The sequence below is a fragment of the Dendropsophus ebraccatus genome, chromosome 2 (genome assembly GCF_027789765.1).
Source record: "Dendropsophus ebraccatus isolate aDenEbr1 chromosome 2, aDenEbr1.pat, whole genome shotgun sequence".
NCBI classification, from domain to species: Eukaryota; Metazoa; Chordata; class Amphibia; order Anura; family Hylidae; genus Dendropsophus; species Dendropsophus ebraccatus.
The window spans coordinates 43,181,111-43,204,157 of NC_091455.1; the positions used below are offsets into that span (position 1 = coordinate 43,181,111).

At 41.2% G+C, this 23,047-nt stretch overlaps 1 protein-coding gene across 1 annotated transcript in view; it reads right to left on the minus strand.

The window, feature by feature from the left end:
* The window catches only part of STMN2 (stathmin 2), a 34,715-nt gene extending 17,641 nt beyond the window's left edge, over nt 1-17,074 (minus strand). Inside the window, exon 1 of the mRNA XM_069959950.1 lies at nt 16,972-17,074. Coding sequence (XP_069816051.1) covers nt 16,972-16,990 — 19 coding nt within the window. The 5' untranslated portion in view covers nt 16,991-17,074. The remainder of the gene's footprint in view (nt 1-16,971) is intronic.
* Nucleotides 17,075-23,047: the final 5,973 nt, after the last annotated feature.

A 23,047-nucleotide genomic window follows, 5' to 3' on the forward strand; every position in this document is an offset into this window, starting at 1 on the left:
AGGCTGAATTACACTGCGAGACTGTGGACATGATGGGGTTCAGGACTGCAGGCGGGGATGAGTACTTTACTAGGAACAAAATGTGCTCCATAAAATCCTAGGAGGGCCCATTGGCCAAATTGGACTGGTCAGCAGACGCAATGCTATTTCCAGCCATTAGGATAATAGGCACTAGACAATATAAGCAATCTCCTCTCATCTAGCATTTTGATAATCCAATTCACTTTAAGCAATGTGTACGTAGCCGGTTAAAGGGACCATGAAACATCAACCTTTTATTTCTCAAGCTGGTCGTACACGCTCAGCTATCTCCTCCAGTTACACCATATGCATGCTGCACACTTTGATCACAGGAGAAACCACTGGGTATGCTGAAATCCATCATGCTTGATCCTACTTCTCTTTGATATCTGCCACTGGGGAAAAGATGAAAGTCTGTATACACATTGCACTGATCCTGTCAGGGGCTTGGGTAATATTCATATAACTTATTGTCAATTTTTTTTTAAACAGGAGCACACTGACCAATACACCCATAAGGGTCACAACCTCTAATATGACATAGGGCATGGTAAAAAAATAAATAAAATAAAATACAGAAGCAGATATAGGCAAAGGTGACCCCACACTCCCCAATGTGACATCTACTAATGTACAAAATCTTCAGATAATCTGTTTAAATGCAGACAGCCAAGGTTTATATCATATACAGAGTGACCATATAGGAGACAGACACTGCTATAGCTATGTTGGAGCATGAGAAGGGGAGAAATGGTAATAGTGATACAGAAAAGACACTATGGGGGAGATTTATCAAACATGGTGTAAAGTGAAACTGGCTCAGTTGCCCCTAGCAACCAATCAGATTCCACCTTTCATTTTCCAAAGAGTCTGTAAGGAATGAAAGGTGGAATCTGATTGGTTGCTAGGGGCAACTAAGCCAGCTTCACTTTTACACCATGTTTGATAAATCTCCCCCAATGTTAAATAAATTATTTACCAAACTGCCAGTAGTGGACTATAATAGGTCCGTTTCGGGCGACAGCCCAGGGCTCTGAGCTCCTGGGGGGCCCATGGCCCCCCAAACAGACTTATACTTTCAGTGGTGTATTATCTCCAGGCTACAGTTCTGCCATGATTTGGATAAAAACCGCTGCTTTTTAACCCAATTTTGCACAAATCAGGGCAAAACTGCAGCCAGGAGACAATGCAGTAACATTAGAGAACATACTGAAGGACCTTATCATGTTACAATGATGTCACCACAGGTCCTTTACAGGCTGCATTATGGAGGAAAAAGACTAAAGCTAGGGCTGCAATAGTTACAGTGGGTTGGGGGGCCCAAACTTGGTGAACAGCCTGGAGCCCATGGTAAAGTTAAAGGGGTTATCCAGCGCTACAAAAACATGGCCACTTTTCCACCTACTGTTGTCTCCAGTTCAGGTGCAGTTTGCAATTAAGCTCCATTTACTTCCATGAAACTGAGTTTCAAAACCCCACCCAATCTGGAGACAACAGTATGGGGTAAGTGGCTATGTTTTTGTAGCGCTGGATAACCCCTTTAGGGTGCGTTCACACCTACAGGATCTGCAGCAGATTTGATGCTGTGTTCAGTTATTTAAATGAAATCTGCTGCAGAAAATCAGCTGCAGATCCTGTAGGTGTGAACGCACCATTAATCCGCCCCTGCAAACTGCACATAAACAGCTACATTGACACAAAGTTAAAAGGGTACTCCAGCGAAAATCTTTTTCTTTTAAATCAACTGGTTTTGGAAAGTTATATAGATTTTTAATTTTCCTTATACTTAAAAATCTCAAGTCTTCCCATACTTACCAGTTGTTGTATGTCCTGCAGGAAATGTTTTTTTTTTTTTTTTTTTTTGCAGTCTGACACAGTTCTCTCTGCTGCCACCTCTGTCCAAGACAGGAACTGTCCAGAGCAGCAGCAAATCCCCATAGAAAACCTCTCCTGCTCTGGACAGTTCCTGTCTCAGACGGAGGGGGCAGCAGAGAGCACTGTGTCATACTGAAAAGAAAACACCACTTCCTGGAGCACATACAGCAGCTGGTAAGTGTGGGAAGACTTAAGAATTTTACATTGAAGTAAATTACAAATCTATATAACTTTCTGAAACCAGTTGATTTGAAAGAAATACATTTTGGCCGGAGTACCCCATTAAAATCACTATAAACCACACAGTATTACAAAAAGGGCTCCTATGAAAGAGAGCCACCTAGTGGAGGGGTTTAGTAAACTGCTACATATGTGAAAACTGCATGTGCTGATTAGGTAAATTATGTAAAAGAGGATGCTCTATAAAAAGAAATAGTATAAGAGAGTGAACTTCAATATGGGCTAAGAAGACCATGAACCCTACTGTACAATGATATAGTGCAACAATATGTCCAATAATGATATGGCCAAAGACTAGAAACCTGGACTGAGCCCCACAAAGCACTAGCTGTGCCAGGGATTTCAGCAGTTGGAAGTTGGAAACCAAAGAGTTTGTGTCTAACCTGTACTTTATGTGAACCCTAAGGAAATTTTACTTTTATTACATCTACTTGATGACAACCCACACAATTTATCAAACAACAAGGGATTGCAATAGTTTTTATCATCTGTTTATCTGCTATGAGGTCTTACCCAATTATACTTAGATTAAGTTAGAAGGCCCATAAAAAAGTAGTTGTGACATTATAAAATAATTTTCTTTTACACTCAATTGTCATTGAGATGGTGCTGAGCTGCAGCATGCATGCCTACTCCATCCTCCACCTCTCCCTGTTTGGCTTCCAGCAGAGCCCTTTTATGATGATCAGGTAGAGAAGGGTGGGGGAGGAAGATGGCGTGCATACTGCAGCTTTGCAATATTGACTTGATACTTGAGTTTTGAGCATAATATAGAGAGTTGACAGGTTCCCCTTAAAGGGGTTGTCCAGCAAAATTTTTTTCTTTCAAATCAACTGGTGTTAGAAATTACATAGATTTGTAATTAACTTCTATTTAGGCAGAAAAGGTTTTCTATGAAGATTAGCTACTGCTCTGAAAAGTTCCTGTCCCCACTTCCTGCAGGATATACAGCAGCTGATAAGTACTGATCAGAATAAATGATCAGAGTTTTCTTTCGATCACAAAAATGAATAATATTCATTATAAAATATAACACAATCTTTTCTTCTTTTGCCACTTTTCATCTGCTATTTTTATGTAATGGGAATACTGGTGATAAGTTCCTATGTAAGGAAGTGTCCTTTCAACTCCACCACACTAGACACTTCCATGTGATTCTGTAAGTAAGTAAATAATACTGCCGGCGGCTGTTCCTGAGGGGACATAGAACACTCATTAAAGTCAATTTCAGCCGGCTATAATGTGGTCACATCCCAGTGTTCTCACTCTGGGCATTAGTGCTTCCCTGGTTTCTACACTCACTGTATTAGAACAATAGGTGGTTGAGATGTTCTTGCTGTAATACAGAAGCTGAATTGCGTCCATATTAAAGGGAAATATATGTTTCTCTTTCGAATTAACTGGTTTCAGAAAGTTATATAGATGTGATTGTGTATAAAAATCTTAAGTCCGGTACTTATCAGCTGCCGTATGTCCTGCATGAAGATGTTTTATTCTTTCCAGTGGGACACAGTGCTCTCTGCTGTCACCTCTGTCTGGGTCAGGAACTGCCCAGAGAAGGAGAGTTTTATGGGGATTTGCAACTGCTCTGGACAGTTCCTGTCACAGACAGAGGTGGCACTGTGTCAGACTGGAAAGAATACACCTCTTCCTGCAGGACATACAGCAGCTGATAAGTAAGGGAAGATTTTTAAATAGAAAAAAAAATTACAAATCTATATAACTTTCTAAAACCAATTGATTCGAAAGAAAAAGATTTTTGCCAGAGTACCCCTTTAAGGTGGTGTTCTGATACCCACCTAATAGTGCAACCTATCCTCCTTCTCTCTAAGTTCTAATTCCCCATTTATTACTTGGAGCTTATAGAATGGAATTCACGTCTTATGAAATCACATGGTACAGACAATCAGCACTATTTAGTATAGTACATGTAAATCATATGTAAATGAGGCCGAGGCTGGTTTGATGAAATGACTAGAAGAAATGTGTTCATTGTAGTTAATGTTAATAAAATTCCAAAAGTAATTACAAACTAATTAATTTCGGTTGAGCCTGGAGAATTTTCATAATTTATTTTACCTGTCACTATATACTGTAAAAGTGAGACTTGTTAAAAGAGATGATCAGTGGGGGTCCGGACGTTCAGACCCCTACATATTGTTAGTCATGGTTCAGCCAAGAGTGCTGCTTCTCCTCAGATGGTTCCATAGAGTTTCTATAGAACGCCATAGACATAGCTGGGAGAGAAGGTGCTTAGTGTGCAACTACATCTAGATCAGGGGTAGGGAACCTTGGCTCTCAGCCGTTGCAAAACTACAACCCCCATCATGCCTGGACAGCCAACGCTTTAGCTTTGGCTGTCCAGGCATGATGGGAGTTGTAGTTTTGCAACAGCTGGAGAGCCAAGGTCCCCTACCCCTAATCTAGATGGTGGTGAGTGGGTGTGGGATCAGAACTGAAGCCCCAAGTAAGCAAAACATATAATGTGTCTCCATTGTCAAAAGTGATGGTGTCCATTTAAGGCAATGGCTACATGGCATCTTATGTTATGTATATGCAAGACTATGTTGTAATGTTATGTTGTTATTCCAGGTCACAGTGCAACCACTTTCACTATCATAAATTGCAATTTAGCTGTACAACATTGCAATCTTATGGTCCTAGTTCTTGATTGTCATGGTGATAAATTATAATTTTTAGTGAACCTTGACCCCCCCCCAGCCATTGTAAAACTGCAATTTCCATCATACCTGGGCAGCTAAAGCCATATCTTTGGCTGTCCAGGCATGATGGGAATTGTAGTTTTGCAACAGCTGGAGGGCCAAAGTTTGCCATCACTGATCTGATCACTGATCTGATGAAAAATAGAAAGACCCCTTTTTTAAAGGGGTACTCTGGCGAAAATCTTTTTCTTTCAAATCAACTGGTTTCAGAAAGTTATATAGATTTGTAATTTACTTCTACTGAAAAATCTCAAGTCTTCCCATACTTATCAGCTGCTATATGTCCTGCAGGAAATGTTATTTTCTTTTCAGTCTGACAGAGACTGCCACCTCTGGCCGAGACAGGAACTGACCAGAGCAGGGGAGGTTTTCTATGGGGATTTGCTGCTGCTCTTGACAGTTCCTGTCTTGGACAGAGGTGGCAGCAGAGAGCATTGTGTCAGACTGAAAAAAAAACAACATTTCCTGCAGGACATACGGCAGCTGATAAGTATGGGAAGACTTGAGTTTTTAAAATAGAAGTAAATTACAAATCTATGTAACTTTCAGAAACCAGTTGATATGAAAGAAACATTTTTTTTGCTGGACAACCCCTTTAAAGGAGTCTCATGTGTCCAGTATATTCACATTAACATGTGTCCTGAAATGCCCGATAGCTGCAGAAGTATTTGACTATTTCTCTCATGAATTATAGGACGGAAATTTCCATACTGATTAACAAAATTTGTAACCATTGTCAGCTGCCCGAGAGAAGGGAGGAAATGATGACGGTGAATTGTGGAAGCGGCCATTGTGCGCTCCCACTGAGCATTCAGGCTTCCTATTATGTCCTAAAAGTCCTTGACTGGCAATGTTAACGTCTTACATTTCATTCTATTGCTTGCGTCTTTTATTGTGATTTATGTTTATGAAATATCCCTTTGAAAGGTCAGAAAATATTGATTCTTAGCGGTTTGAGTGGAAAATCTATAATAGGATTCTGTGGGGTTTATTATGTCCCCTTATAAATTGAATGATTTCTTTAACACTGGCTGTATTAAATGGGAGGAATCTACATTCAGTTGACTTATTTATAGAAATCGATAAGAGCCTATGAAAATAATCCTTTATCATTTTTTATTGACATATTAATTTTTGTTTAAATATAGTCTGCCATTTTATATAGCTTATTATGGTGCATAGAGAGGACATAGAGTCCTGCACAGAAGCTTCATCTATAAGCCAAGATGTGGAGATGCTCAAATTGGTCAACTGAAAATGGCTCCCACTCTGTTGGACCTGGTCCATCCATGTGTTACAAGGTTTGCCATTCATTTGAAAAGTTGTTGTGTAATGCTACATTTCTCCTATAGGGAAAATAAATGGAAATTATAATGGTGAGCCTTCGATAAGTAAAAACAGCTGATCACAGGTAGATAGGGAAGACAAGCCTATTATGATACCAGTTAAAGGGGTTATCCAGCGCTACAAAAACATGGCCACTTTCTTCCAGAGACAGCCCCACTCTTGTCTCTAGCTTGGGCAGGGTTTTGCTGCTCAGTTCCATTGAAGTTAATGGAGCTAATTGCAAACCGCACCTGAACTGGAGACCAGAGTCGTGCTGTCTCTGAAAGAAAGTGGCCATGTTTTTGTAGCACTGGATAACCCCTTTAATCGCTGGTCTTGAGCTGCACTGTAGTAGCCTGGTGCCACTACTGTACATGCTATATACTATACGTGTATGTGTTGAACAAGTGATTGGGGTAGGCCTTGTGTTGACATTGCCCCCACTTACATAGATGCCTAATAAACCTCTTATATCCAGCTTTCTACCACTCTGCGGCCATTCTGCTAGAAGATAACTGTGAGCCTACTCTGGAAGTATTGATCTTGTTTTTGCCTTTTGCTATAACCATATTGCCAATATCTGTGTACTGACCTCTGGCTGGCTACTGGCCATGCATATCACCATTCATGTTACCAATATCATTGTACTGACCTCTGGCTGGCTACTGACCATGCATATCGCCATCCATATTACCGATATTGGTGTACCGACCTCTGGCTGGCTACTGACCATGCATATCGCCATCTGTGTTGCTGATTTCTGTGTACCAACCTCTGGCTGGCTACTGACCATGACTTGTTCCTTGCCACCTGCCTGTTTACTTGCTGTGTTGTTACTGCAACTAGACTCTTTGTCTTTATGTCATAGGCAACCAATACTCATTGATATTGAGAATGAGCCGGTCCTTGCTACCATTGTTAAAAGGGGAGGTGGCAAAGAATAAGCACTTAAAGGAGATGTTTTTTTAATTATTGAAATGTTCTCCTGATGCTTAATTCTCAATTATCTCCATTGAATTAAAGGAGAAGTCCGAGCAAAGCTATATTTTTAATATGTGCTGGGGAGGATAAAAGAAATAATGTGGTCTTACCCCCCCCCCCCAGCTTCCTGATCTGTGCCAGACCCAGGTTGTGACGTGTGCCAGTCAGCAGCCAAGAAGGGGCCCCACTATGGCCGCTGACTGGCTGAGCAGATCTCACACGTCACAACCTGTGTCCCCGCTCAGACAAGGAAGCGCCCTGGGACCCGGGACCGTTTTGGCGGTATGTGTCCACCAGCGCGAGAGCAGGGGAGGTAAGACCACATTATTTCTTTTATCCTCCCCCTCCCCATCACTTATTAGAAAAATAGCTTTGCCCGGACTTCTCCTTTAACTCCATGGAGATAATTGAGAATTAAACATCAAGAGAACCTGTCGCTATGACAAACCTATTATAGTCATCACTATGAGGCTATGCTCACACAATGTTTGTTTTGTGGCCATCATCTTGACGCCAATAGATGTCCGTCTTTGATAATTATTGCCACAATGGCAGTGTATAAATATCTACCCTACCAGTAAATATGATTAACTCTACAAAACTGCCCCCAAAGTGCCAAACCACCATATCACATCAAGTTTCATTGTCTGATCAGATAGATGGATACATCTATTCAGCATTTTCCTCTACTCCGTAAACTTATTTCTCCTATCTATTTACCAGTTTTAATTAATTTTTTTTCGCTCTTCTTTTCAGAAGCCACTTGGGAAGATGAACATGGCCGCTAATTAATCAGCTGGTAGGAAAAGCTGATGACATAGAAGGCCGAACTGTAACAGAGGGCATGGAAATATTGATCCTCTGGTGGTGATTTACAAAGAGTGGCGCACAGAAGCGCTAACCCCTAGCAGCTCATACAGCATTCGCTTTCATTAGCCTAATTGGCAGCGGCCCCATCATACACATTGCTGGGTGGTTTTATGGGTTGCTGCACATATGAGCCGACACCTGTTTTCATAAACAGACCCACATCTGCGATTAAAGAGATGGACTATTAACATGGCTCTGTCATTAACACTTAGCTGCTTTCTCGAAAATACTGCAATATATATGTATGGGCAGGAATAACTCTATGAATGGTGGGAGGCAGTGTTGGACTGGCCCACCAGAGGACCAGAGCTTTAGAACCTGCACAAACACTGACTGACATGTTGTTTCTCACTGGTTCTTTATTGGAGGCCCCCCCAGGATCATTTCCTCAGGTGTGCCCCAGATACCCCAGTCCGACACTGAGGGAAAGACCCATAGACAATGAATTGAGTGCTGGCTGTTCATGTGTGGTGGTGGTGGAGGCTATCCTGACGCTCCCAATGGTTCCAGAGGTTTAGAGCAGGACTGTGCAGAAAGAAAAGACATGTAACTTCCTTTTTCACTTTGTTCACCATCTTGCATTGAAGCCAGTGATGTGAAGTGAAAAAGATGAGGAAATTGCCATGCCCTTAAAGCGGGGATGGGGAACCTTCGGCCCTCCAACTGTTGCAAAACTACAATTCCCATCGTGCCTGGACATCCAAAGCTTCAGCTGGAGGGCCAAACACTCCCCATCCCTGCCTTAAAATGTCTAGTCTTTACTCCTAGCCTCCAAGGGCTCCTGTCTCTAGTTACCTCTCTGCATTCTCATGTACATTGGCAATGAGCAGAGTATTTGGTTAAATGGTTCTAAATGGTGGTTTCTTTTTTTTTTCCCATCGAAAAGGAAAGCCTATGAGACCAATGGGGTTGGGTTATAATAGGAAAGTGTCTTGAATAGTTTTTACATCTGTATATGAATCTATTGGGGGAGATTTTCAAACTGGTGTAAAGTAAAACTGGCTCAGTTGCCCCTAGCAACCAATCAGATTCCACCTTTTATTTTCCAAGGAGTCTGTGAAGAATGAAAGCTAGAATCTGATTGGTTGCTAGGGGGAACTAAGTCAGTTTCACTTTACACCATGTTTGATAAATCTCCCCCTATGTGTGTCTGGTGGATCATATGATGTAATAAGTATACATCAATGGATCTTGTGCAAACATTGCTGCCCACAAAGACTTAAAATGGAGGTACCTGGATGGAGATTACTGCAAGCTGGGGAGTCAGACTCCTACCTCATGCTTCTCCTGGCTCATTCTCCTGATCAGTGAGGGTCTCAGTAGTGATCAAAACTTTTGGCTCTATACCATATCCCTGTATACGTCTCATTTCATACCAAGAAAACCGAACCAATATCCAGGAGTAAGGAGACAGGCTGGTTACTGGCGGCATGAGGCTACAAGAAAGGACTGACCAAAACAAATCTGCCAGCCTTTGGGGTTCTCTCACTTACTTTTAATGTTCGGCCTAGAATAAAATTGGATGTTTTTAATGATATTATACTCCTGCTGGACCTTATTTTATTACGTTTTGTTCATCTGTCTTTTTGTCTTGATTTGATTTGACTTAGTGGATCGACGGTGCTTGAAAGAAGAGATTGTCAGCTTTAAAGGGGTACTTTGGAAAAAAATTCTTTCAAATACACTGTTCTCAGAAAGTTATACAAATTTGTAATTTACTTTGATTTAACACTCTCAAGTCTTCCAGTACTTATCAACTATTGACTGTCCTGCAGGAAGTGGTGTATTCTTTCCAATCTGAGAAAGTGTTCTCTGCTGCCACCTGTGTCTTTGACAGGTACTGTCCAGAGAAGTAGAAAATCCATAAACCCATAAAAAAACTGGACAGTTCCTGTTGTGGACAGAGGTAGCAGCAGAAAGCACTGTGTCAGACTGGAGAGAATACACCACTTCCTGCAGGACATACAGCAGCTGATATTTACTGAAAGGCTTTTAAATAGAAGTAAATTACATAAATAAAATTACATAAATTAACAAAATCTTTTTTTGGTACAGTATTCCTTTGTGGTCATTGCCATTTATTACCTACACTAGTATCACCAATTTTCTAAAAACAAATATGCGTAAAGGTTTTATAGCTTTAAAACACAGCTGCTCTCTTCTAGCACCACGCCACCTACAGATTGGGCCTGGTACTGCAGACCATACTCATTTGGGGAGATTTATCAAACATGGTGTAAAGTAGAATTGTCTCAGTTTCCCCTAGCAACCAATCAGATTCCACTTTTCATTCCTCACAGATTCTTTGAAAAACGAAAGGTGAAATTTGATAGGGCAACTGAGCCACTTTTACTTTAAAATTAGTTTGATAAATCTCCCCCATTATGTTCTATGGAGCTAAGTTGCAGGCCAAGAGAAAATTAAAGGACAGGAGCTGTATTGCCCCTGGAAAAAAACACATTTTCTTCCTTTTTACAGTTCTGCACTCTGCATTGCCTGGAATAATAATATCCTTTTTAGCTCAATAGAGAAAATTGTTTCCGCTCTAAATGCCCAAAACATGTATTAATATATAATTGTTCATAAAAGCCCTTGGAAAGCCACCGTTTTTTACTCTGCTATATGGACATCTAATGCTCATGAACCGACCTGCCCTAATAAACACGAAAGGTTGTCTTCATTATTAATTCAGTGGAGTGACCAGACTGGCTATTACCTGGAGCTGAAGCAGTAAGGAGCGGGCAGTAAGTGGACATTAAGGAACTTACATCATGCGCTGCCGCAATAATGACTTGTAATTACTTCACGTAATTGTCTGTCAGCCTTTTCTCTTGACCTAGCAGAATCTTGGCCCACATTTCTGCCATAAAAGCTTTAACTAGGACAAGTATAAAGCATTCCCATTATAGATTAGACAGGACGATGACCGCCCTGCTGACTGCTGACTGACGGATAAAGGAAACCTTCTCCGGTGCTTTTGTACTTCACAGCTGATTCCAAACAATAGAGATGCTGCCGGGTTTTAGAGCAACAGAGTGGTCACAATATAACATATAGTCCGACAACTTCAAGGAGAAAATTAAAGGGATTGTCTCGAGATGACAACCTTTGTTCAGATGTTAAAAGATTCCAGCAACTATAAGCTATCCCTTTGCTAGGAAATTCAAAGGAATTTAGAAGCAAGTGTTCAATTTCACTGCAGTGCCACCACTGGAGACATGAGGCATTGCAGAGTTTTCATTGAAACATTGGACAGTCCATGTAAATGCATGGACATTTTGGGTCCTCCAGAAGAAGAGACACTCTTTGAAACTGCTCTCTACTTTGGATGATTGACATGAGTTCTGGGTAAGGGATTCTGAGCTATTAACTGGAAATTCCCTAGCATTGCATTTGTGTTTTGTCACTAGAATTTATTCAACTTTATTATTGACTGAACCTGCTGACAAAAGAACAAATTATCTCTGGTTTCAGTGTCCTCCTCTCGGGGGGATCGTCATTTGACCCATGTCCATCTCTATGTTCCTTGATTATTCTTCTATTAGAAACAGATGCAATAATAGACCTACTCTATTGCCCCAGAAGCTGTCTGATTCCTAACTATATACTAGACCCCAACTTGTGTATCGATCCTATGATAATAATAAAGTTAATAATATAAGGGCAGGACCGAGCAGTGTTTTTTTTTTTTTGCAACAATCTTCTATGGTTTTATGTATATTATTTCATCATTTCATATGGAATGTGTGTCTCTCTTTGACCATCAAAAAAGTTGGGAGGCCTGGTTTCTGAGAGGCTAAGGCCACAACCAATATGGCCGCACTTCCTGTTGTCAAAAAAAATGTTCTTGTCACAAAAATGTATTTGTGTCATAAGAAATATAATTATAAAGCTATGGCTACTCTGTTCTATTAATATAAGGGTATTTGATGGTCTAGGTAAAAAAATCCTCCTGGAGTTTATATATTTGCTCCATAGTTGTGTAATAATTATTATGTAGTAAATAAATCGCTATCTATGTAGTTTTGGTTTTTCCTTCTTCGTCTTATAGTCTTCCCTGAATCCGTTGAGACGGTTACTGAAGCTGTTATTCTTCATTTCCAGAAGTCTTCCATGAATATATGAATTTATAAATACGATAAATTGGAATTTCCATGCTTTGTACAGAATCCAGTAATGTGAGATCATGTTGTTTGAATGTGTAACACCTCAAGGATTCGCAGGCAATCCTGATACGCTGTGTAGAGCTGGCGAAGATGCGATTGATCTTGACATCTGTAAATTAGGTTTCTTAAAGATCCTCATGTGAGGCTGCAGTATGGTGCTATAACTGATGACTGTGGAAAAAAAAAACCTGACCAAAGCACTCATCTCAGGGACGGACTATGTGAGTCTCACGTCTCATTTGTTTGATAAGGAGAATAGATTATGATGGGATGTTTTATTACGTTTTGTGACAAACCTGAAGCCTTAAACTAGAATAGCATCTTCAGCTGATGTGATCTCAAAAAGATATGTGTTCTAGTAATAGGGAATACAGGATATACAAAAGTCGGTCTCTGCTTGTCATCTACTTTGGGTGCTGTTATCTCTAGTATAGCAATAGCCTCACAGTTCTACAATATAATCTGCTGTCTCATCATGGCAGCCAGTCATATCAGAGAAACATTCTGCAACTGCAATGTACAATACCATAATAAATTCTAGTAAAAGATGGGATTGGACCCCCAATGGTCTTGAGATAGCAATCCTACAATTATTATAAGGAATAAATAAATGGAAATATTTTTGCCTTTGTGGGCCTCTTAGTTGTCAAGCCCCAAAAGACCTGCTGTGCCTACTGTCTTGACGGTTACACCCCCGAATAGCACTGGAAAGATGTCCGTTCAGATGGGAGCGGCAGCATTATGTTGTTTTCAGCTATATTCTAAAGATAATGGTCTGAGTATATATACATTAGTCATTTTGCGGTAACAGGCCATATTTATGCCTATAGGCCACTGGATATCAGTGATGGCTTTTAAAGCAGAAGTATAGAAGTAATAGTACTCTACATCAAGTATAATATAAAACTTAATCTTAAAGGTGTGCAATCAAAGAAGAAGCCTCTGAAATGATTATGGGGTCTATTCAGGCGTGGTGGCCAAGCCAAAGACCCCCTGTCTTCTGATAGGTGGTATACAGGACCATCCTTCTCCTCAGGCCCTATAAGGGCCCTATTCCACTGGACGCTTATCGTTCAGATTATCGTTAAATCGTTCGAATCTAAACGATAATCGTTCGGTTGAAATGCAGTTAACGATTAACGACCGAACGAGAAATCGTTGATCGCTTTATAAGACCTGGACCTATTTTTATCGTTGCTCGTTCGCAAAACGTTCGCAAATCGTTCGCATTCAATAAGACATCGTTCGGTAGTTCACAATAGATACGAACGCAATAGCGAATAAATAGCGAAGAAAAAACGATCGCAATTACGAACATAAGTAACGATTATCGTTCCATGGAAATGAGTGAGCGTTTTCAGGTCTTTCGCAATAGCGGTCGTTTGAGATTGTTAATCGTTAACGATTATGCAAACGATAATTGTCTGATGGAATAGGGCTTGTGGATGTAGGTGGCTGTATGAATCAGCACAAGGCCATAGTACACATTGTGATTCTTGTTGTCTTCTCTTCTGTATACCCCCCCCCCCCCCCCATTAACGTATATCCAAGGTTGTGCATGAATGTGATTCTATATAACTAGCGGAATGGTTCAATACTAATGGATAGAAACCATCACCAGAACACTGCAGTATTTCTAGGCAGTGCAATTGTTTGGTATGTTGAAGGCCTCGGAAGACTGATGATGGTTACACCTCCCTCACCACATTTCATTCCACCATCAACATCTGTCCTTGAAGATGGGTGACAAGGCAGAGATTCCCTGCAGTGATATATGAGGGTTATTAGCCTGAGTGCAGCCCACTGGGGCCTGTCCATAGGAATAAATCAGCCTATCCTAGTCCTTACTGATGCACAAGGACCCAAAGTGTGGTACTGTGACTGCAATCTGATCTAGTCATTACACTATGGCCTCAGGGACTCGTCCTCCGGCAGACATTAGATAGTTTTTTATTTTCAGCTCTGAGTCACTTGGGAAGACATTGGCTCCTAGTGATGTCACCTTTGCCAATCCCAGCAGTATTACGTTACATTACCAACTCATTCTCTACGGCTATATTCAGGAAGGTGTAAAAGAAGGTAATGACTAAGAGAGACAAAGGTGTCTCCATTCATTTTCTTGTAGCCATGTATGGGCCATGCCTATGTTTCTATAAATGAAGACTGTACGATTATTTGGACTGGGCTCCTTCTCAATATATACTAATCAATTAGACCAACTTTTTACACATATATATATATATATATTCTTCTAGACAGCAATATAATGCAATGCCAGAAACAGATCACCCAATATTATTCATTGTTGATAGGACTGGTCTCCTCCCATAGGGCTGACTAAACATCTGGGCCCATTCAGGCTTCAGGGCCTAAATGCTAGGGAAATTGACATACCTCCTATAGCTACAATCGTGCCCAAATGTAACACTTTAATTCATAAAATGTTATACAATGCATTGTAAGATGATTTTAATAGACCCCCAATGATAATACATAGTCATAATCATAGTCATCAACTCCTATCACTCATCTATAGTGTCTATCGAACCTTACGGTCAAACCCAGAAAATGGCTGCCTACAAAATATATAGGTGGCTTATAAACCAATAGCAATTAAAAAAAACCTCAAATCCAACCTGAATATAATTCAGAATAGGTAAATCTGTTGTATTATATTATTAGTTTTCTCTATGATGTCCAATGCTGCAAAACTACAACTCCCAGCATGCCTGATAGCCAACAGTTCAAGCATGCAGGAATTAGTATTTGCACAAGTAATAGAGGACAATTTGGTGACCAATGAATTAAAGAAAATTTTTTTTTAGTTCTTTAAGCTCTGAAACCAATAAATAAATGGGAGTAAATTATTTAAATATATATAAAATAAATTAGTCAAAAATTGTTCTATTTTCCAAAAATATTTAATAAATCTACTGCCCCCCCAAAAGGTGTGATAATCCTCATTTTTCGACAGCCGGCTGTTTCTCTCCCACGCACCAGGGGGCAGCAGTTTACCGATTTCTTCCCCTGTCATGCTGATAATGATCACACAGAAAACACTCCCAAGAGCGAGTAGGCAAAGCCTATTGTTTCTTCTTAGTTTTTAGAGAATCAATTAAATTGAATTTTGTTCCATCTGATTCTCGGCAGCTTTTCACCATACTAATGGCTGATCATTGTTCTGTTGTATGGGGGCATACAATGAGTTAACATTCTCCATCCTGTATACCCATATAAAGTCTTTAGACACTTTAGAACTTGGTTAATATAAGATTTCTATGCCTCGTCAATTAAAAAAAAAAAATAAAATAATCCTATGTTTTTGTCCCTGAGTTGCAGTATGAATCTATAGTCTGTCAGACGTGTTAGAAGACTTTGGAGACTGATTCATTAAGCCTGATGGACAATTTTAATGATCTGAGATATCTCCTTGATGCTGAGAGACAGATTTTTGATTGATGAGATGGGAAATCTGTGTATATCACCCAATGACAGCCGTACCCATCCATAGAATTCATAAATCGGTGGCCTTCTGCAGCCATCAGTCTCCAAGTGACTGCAAATTATCAATACTGATTACTATATTGCTGCAATAGGGAGGGGTGGCAATTTCAGTACTGCAGGGCTGGCCAGACTCCCATAGATCCAGGTTGACCACATTTACATCTAAATCTGTCATTGCGGCCTCACCCCTCCTTTGGAAACCTCTGTGGGGGTGCCAGAGAGTCAAGAAGACTTGTTAATTGTCACGAATGACCAATCCTGTCAAAACTGTAACACTTATGAATTAGCCAGTGACCTTTAGAATGCAAAATTCAAGAAAGAAAACTATGTGTAACCCATATATATATATATATATATATATATATATATATATATATATATATATCTCACTGTATATGTTGAGAAACTCTTTTTTTGCTAAATAAAATCAAATGAATCAGCAAATATATAAAGCCATGCATTGAATTGATTTAGTAAAGATATAAAGCTCTGCATTGATTTAGTAAAGCAATGCATTGATTTAGTCATGTCCCAGGTATATAAATGGGAAAGCTGCCATCTATTTGAAGGAAATGCAGAATTTATATTCCAAAACGAACACAAAATAGGAAAGTGGAAGACGTTGATCCGACTTCGGCAAGACAAATGATACGTCTGGCAGATGATTCCATGTCTTTTTACAATAGCAAGAGGGCAGCAGCAACACATTTAGATATTGCAAAGTGCTGGCACATTAAGCTGCCTGTGAACAAGAAAGGAGGCAGATGGGTGGGGTCTGTCTGCATTGTGCTATAGAGCTGGCAGTATAGAAGTGCAGGTGCCTTATATCCTTTGTATAGCATTGTCTCACCCTACCGACTGACAGAATCCACGCCATAGCAAAGTGCACAAATGATATCAAATGCTATAAACCAAATGCTATAAAACGATTCACTTTCATGACATCTCACATATATTGGGACCAATGTATTGGGCGTGTCTGGTTCCAAGCTCTGACAATCATTGTCTGCGTTCTACAGATGAGGTCTGCAGAATAAACTTACACAGGTATAAGGAGGGCGAATCATTGCACAAGTCTAAGGCATCCTCACTGCTATACTGTATATATAGATATATAGATCACAATATAAAGCGCAAATCTTGCATCGTTCACTATAATATAACATTGCAAAATACAAGAAAAATAAACCAGCTTCATGATACATGATACATGATACATGATACAGATAGAACAGAGTGAATATCTAAAGGGCTGGGCTCCTTACCTATTGCTGTTTTAGCCATGTTGATGTATACAGATGCTCGGAGGCTTGTGATTGCCAGAGATCCAGCTACAGCAGTGGAGAGGGAGAAAAGACTGAATAAGGCACTGAGTCAGCACTGTGGGGCTGTGCAAAAGAAAGAGCGAGAGGCAGGAGCCCATGAATAATTAGCAATCCCAGGCCCAAGCAGATTGGCTCCCAGGGTCCCCTGATATGACTCATTTCAGCCTTCAATCTCGAAGCATTAAATATTGATCCACCAATAGGACCCAGAGATAAAATACAATGATGCAGCTCCACTTCAGGATCTTCAGAACACCCCTCTTTTTATTTTAATAGTACATTCCATATAAATGAATTACATAAAAATCGAAATGGAAGTCAGATGCTACCGGCAAGTCTACATCATGTACAGCTTACTATAATATCAGTCATGATACATAGTCACCAATATCTATCTATCTATCTATCTATCTATCTATCTATCTATCTATCTATCTATCTATCTATCTATCAATCTATCCCTATACATGCATGCATATATTCGTCTTTCTATCCATCCATCCATCCATATCCGCCTATCTATCTATCTATCTATCTATCTATCTATCTATCTATCTATCTATCTATCAATCTATCCCTATACATGCATGCATTTATTAGTCTTTCTATCTATCCATCCATCCATATCCGTCTATCTATCTATCTATCTATCTATCTATCTATCTATCTATCTATCTATCTATCCATCCATCCATCCATCCATCCATCCATCCATCCATATCCGCCTATCTATCTATCTATCTATCTATCTATCTATCTATCTATCTATCTATTCTATCCATCCATATACATACTTGCATCTATCTATCTATCTATCTATCTATCTATCTATCTATCTATCTATCCCTATACATGCATTTATTCGTCTTTCTATCTATCCATCCATCCATATCCATCTATCTATCTATCTATCTATCTATCTATCTATCTATCTATCCATCTATCTATCTATCTATCTATCTATCTATCTATCTCCTACTGTATCTTTTATCTATTTATCTGTCTATCTATCTATCTATTCTATCCATCCATATACATACTTGCGTATATCTGTCTATCTATCTATCTATCTATCTATCTATCTATCTATTCTATCCATCCATATACATACTTGCGTATATCGGTCTATCTATCTATCTATCTATCTATCTATCTATCTATCTATCTCCTATCTATCTATCTATCTATCTATCTATCTATCTATCATCTATCTATCTATCTATCTATCTATCTATCTATCTAACTATCAATCATCTATCTCCTACTGTATAATCTATCTATCTATCTATCTATCTATCTATCTATCTATCTATCTATCTATCTATCTATCTATCTATCTATATACTGTACATCAATACATGCATCTTTCTTTCTGTTTCAATCACTTTTATTAGGGTTTATGTTTTAACAGAGGACACACAACCTATGTTGCTTCCTCCCTATGTAAGAATAGGATCAGTACTGCGCTGTCCTTGGTGCTGAACACTGATCGGTTCTCACTCCACCAAGGCCTCATTGTATACGTGAAACAACATGGATCCCACTGTGACACAGGCACCTGTATAGCCTCAATGCAATCGGGCCATTATTTCTATATGAATGCAGATCTTTATGCAGGAGAGAATGCTAAAAAACCTGGACTGACAGATCTTTTCACTTTGCAGCCCCTGCCACCACCCTCTCCCAGCAGGAGACCAATTTACAGTGCATTTGGCAATGCCCAGTAGCTGGTGTGGAAAGGAGTGATTAACCCTTCCTCCACTGTGTGGAATGTCTCAGGAGAGAAGGCGGATAATAGACACGTGCTCTGCAAAGACAACAGACAGGCTGTAGCACTGTGTGACTGCCATCTCCCCCATGGCTGCCAGCTTGGAGCTGCTGACCACACCCGTGCACATGCTCAGTTCCCAGTCTGGGGTTTGCATATTAAAAACATAAGCAGGCAATATTGGGGATGATGGATGCAATCTGTTTAAATGTTTTCTAACAAGCCTAATGTGAATGTGTATCAGGGCAGTCAGTCGGAAAAAAAAAAAAAAAAAACAATCCTGAAACAGGTGTAATTCTGCTGATTCAATGTGGGAACAATCGCTCTGATTTACTCTACTTGTGATTTGTTGAGCAGATTTGCATTGACAAGACAGTAGACAGAGACAGCTCGGCCGCCCTCCCTCCCTGCCAGGAGCTAGGAGCTGGGAATCTGCATTGTTCTTTCCATACCCCCAAAGATAGGAAGTTTATAGCTGCATTATCACATTATAATATATAGCGTTACGCTACGAGGGTCTGGGATTCAGACTTTCCTTCCAGGATGCAGGCTTTATAGAATGGCTAATTGCATTATCTGTTTTCTCCCTCTGCTCCAGGAGGATTAGGAGTAGGAAGCAATTTGTCACTAGCCCTTACCACTTATTAGAACACCCCCCCCCCAACACGCGCTGCCGCATTTACTTTTGTATATTGATTTATGTAAATTATAGGGGACGTTGTTGCTTCAAATTACATGTTTTCCTGTCTGAGTAGTTTCGGCTTAAAACAAAGGGAACAAGGAAATAGAGAAATAAAGGGGATTTCAATGCAAAGCATTAGCTAACTATAGGAATCAGATAGGGGCCATTTAAATGGAGCGATTAGAGGTCCAATGCTAATGGTAACAAGTATTACGGGCTATTATAGGCCCAGAGAAGGGGGGGGGGGGGGCTATAATAGGATTTAGGAAATAGAACAATGTACAGGGGCTTAGAATTCACCTTGTTAATATAAATCTGGGACATATTTTGGTGCAGGTAGTTTTATTCTATTTCATCTAATTGATCACTGAATACTAATTGTTCATTTTTTTGTGCCCCTGATTGGCTGAGGGGTCGGGTTATATGGTAACGGGATGGTGCACAACCCAGAAGAAGTGAAGACTAGCAGAGGACTGGGAGTGTCTGTAGGGGAGGGGAGGAGGTGAGTATCAAATCTTTATTATTTTTATACAACACCCCAGTCCAGGAGCATGTTTTGACTTCGCACTGACGAGCATGCTCGGGGTTCTCCTGAACCTGACATCTTGACATTTAAAAAATGGTGGTTGAAAAAGTTGGATGCAGCCCTAAGGCTGGATACAGACATAGGCCATAGGCTGTATCCATGTTTTCCAGGACTCCCTAAGGCTGCATCCAACTTCTTCCACCAGTATTTAAATGTTGACAGTTTGTGTCACGAGTGGCTGGGGGAAGATAAGACACAAGACAGTGGGCCCTAAATCTGACCCCACCCACTGTCACCTGCCTACTTGCCTCAGTCGACCCTAGGCGGTCGCGGACAACCACGAAGACAATCCCTATACTGGATACGTGCAGAACATAAAACGCAGACAGACAGACAAACAAAATGCGGAGAGTCAACTAGCCGAGTCAGGAACCAAACGAGCAACGCAGTACAAAATCAGAACCGAGCGGAGAGTCAGGGGACAGGCAAAAGGTCAGAATCCAGGCAAGACAAAATGGAGAAGGATAGGACAGAATACAAGGGACTGGGGAGCTGGGATCAGGACAACTAATAGCCAGCGATAACCTGCTGGCTACACTGAAACTTTATACTGGACCAGGAGCCCGGACCAAAGGCTGATTGGTCCGGCCTCCTGAGTCCAGCCTCACTGCAGCTGTTGCACTGCAGGCTGAGCGGCCGGGCGACCTGTCACTCAGCCTGAGTGCAAAACACATCAGCTGCGTGCCGGCCGGCCAGCTGACGGTCACGTGACCCCACGGCGTCCCCGGTTGCTAGGAACGCCGCCGGGTCTCCGCGACGTCACTCGGCTCCGGCGGGCGGAGCAGCGGCGCGCTCCCGAGCCGACAGCCGGAGCCGAGCTGGAAGGAGACGCCGCTGGAGCCGGACAAGGTAAGTTCCTTACATTACCCCCTCCCCTATGAGGGGCCTCAGGACCCTTAGTAACAGGACCTGGTTTAGACGGGTTGTGCAAATGATATTGCCGAATGAGACGAGGTGCATGCATATCCCTACTTGCTACCCAAGTGCGCTCCTCTGGGCCAAATCCTCTCCAATGAACCAGATACTGTAAAGAACTCTGAACTCGGCGAGAATCCAGAATCCTCTCTACCTCATATTCAAGTTCACCCTGAATAATCAAAGGAGCAGGGGGAGCAGACGGTAACACGGGATTAATATATTTCTTTAACAGAGACTTATGGAAGACATCGTGAATTTTTAGACTCTTAGGCAACAGTAACTTAAACGAAACTGAGTTGACAACTTTTACTATGGCATAAGGACCAATATATTTAGGAGAAAGTTTACCAGATGGTGTTTTCAATCTCAAGTTTTTAGTAGAGAGCCATACCTTGTCACCTACCCTGTACTCAGGGCCAGATATACGTCTTTTGTCTGATTGTTTTTTACAATTTTCTTGGGCTTTAACCAGGTTCTGAAGAGCCTGGGCCCAAACTGTGCACAGTTTTCTGTAGATTTTTTCGGCGGATGGATTAATGGACTCGGCCGCATGTACAGAAGAACAACGAGGATTAAACCCAAAATTACAAAAAAATGGTGACATTTTGAGAGACTGACTTTCACGATTATTCAGGGCAAACTCTGCCAAAGACAGGTATTCTCTCCATTTCTCCTGTGACCCTGCAACAAAACATCTCAAGAACTGCTCCAGTGACTGGTTAACCCTTTCCGTCTGACCATTGGACTGCGGATGGAAAGCTGAAGAAAAGGACAAGGATATGCCCAGGCGACCACAAAACTCCCTCCAATTCTGTCACGAGTGGCTGGGGGAAGATAAGACACAAGACAGTGGGCCCTAAATCTGACCCCACCCACTGTCACCTGCCTACTTGCCTCAGTCGACCCTAGGCGGTCGCGGACAACCACGAAGACAATCCCTATACTGGATACGTGCAGAACATAAAACGCAGACAGACAGACAAACAAAATGCGGAGAGTCAACTAGCCGAGTCAGGAACCAAACGAGCAACGCAGTACAAAATCAGAACCGAGCGGAGAGTCAGGGGACAGGCAAAAGGTCAGAATCCAGGCAAGACAAAATGGAGAAGGATAGGACAGAATACAAGGGACTGGGGAGCTGGGATCAGGACAACTAATAGCCAGCGATAACCTGCTGGCTACACTGAAACTTTATACTGGACCAGGAGCCCGGACCAAAGGCTGATTGGTCCGGCCTCCTGAGTCCAGCCTCACTGCAGCTGTTGCACTGCAGGCTGAGCTGCCGGGCGACCTGTCACTCAGCCTGAGTGCAAAACACATCAGCTGCGTGCCGGCCGGCCAGCTGACGGTCACGTGACCCCACGGCGTCCCCGGTTGCTAGGAACGCCGCCGGGTCTCCGCGACGTCACTCGGCTCCGGCGGGCGGAGCAGCGGCGCGCTCCCGAGCCGACAGCCGGAGCCGAGCTGGAAGGAGACGCCGCTGGAGCCGGACAAGGTAAGTTCCTTACAGTTTGAGTTCAGAAGAAGCTGAGCATGCTCGAGGTTTGCTTATCTTAAGTTGTCAGTGCAAAATAAAAAAATCATAAACATGCTATACTCCCCTCCTCCCCTCCCCTGCAACAGTTTCCAGTGCTTGAGGTTCGCTTATGTCAACTGACAATCCCTTTAATTTTAAGTATCTATTTATGCTTAGGGCCAGCGGATAGTCGCGGAGAGCAGAGAAGCGCAAGCCCTACTATATTTTTTTAAATGTTTAAATAGGTAATAAAAATGAATAAAAAATATAACTGGTAGTACCAGAGCTATCTATCATTCCTTTTATTATCCACTAATAATCTATCATTATATCATGTATATAAGCTAACAAATATTATATGAACAATGTAGCGATGGAAGAAAACCATTATTTAAAAGCCACATTTATATACAACATCATCTATGGGGAAGTTAATGAATCTATTGTAATGAGGGATGGATAATCTGCTGGTAATACAGAGAGGAGACAAGCTCCAGGCACATGCAGACACCCAGGAAATGACAGGACATTATTCTAATAAGACAC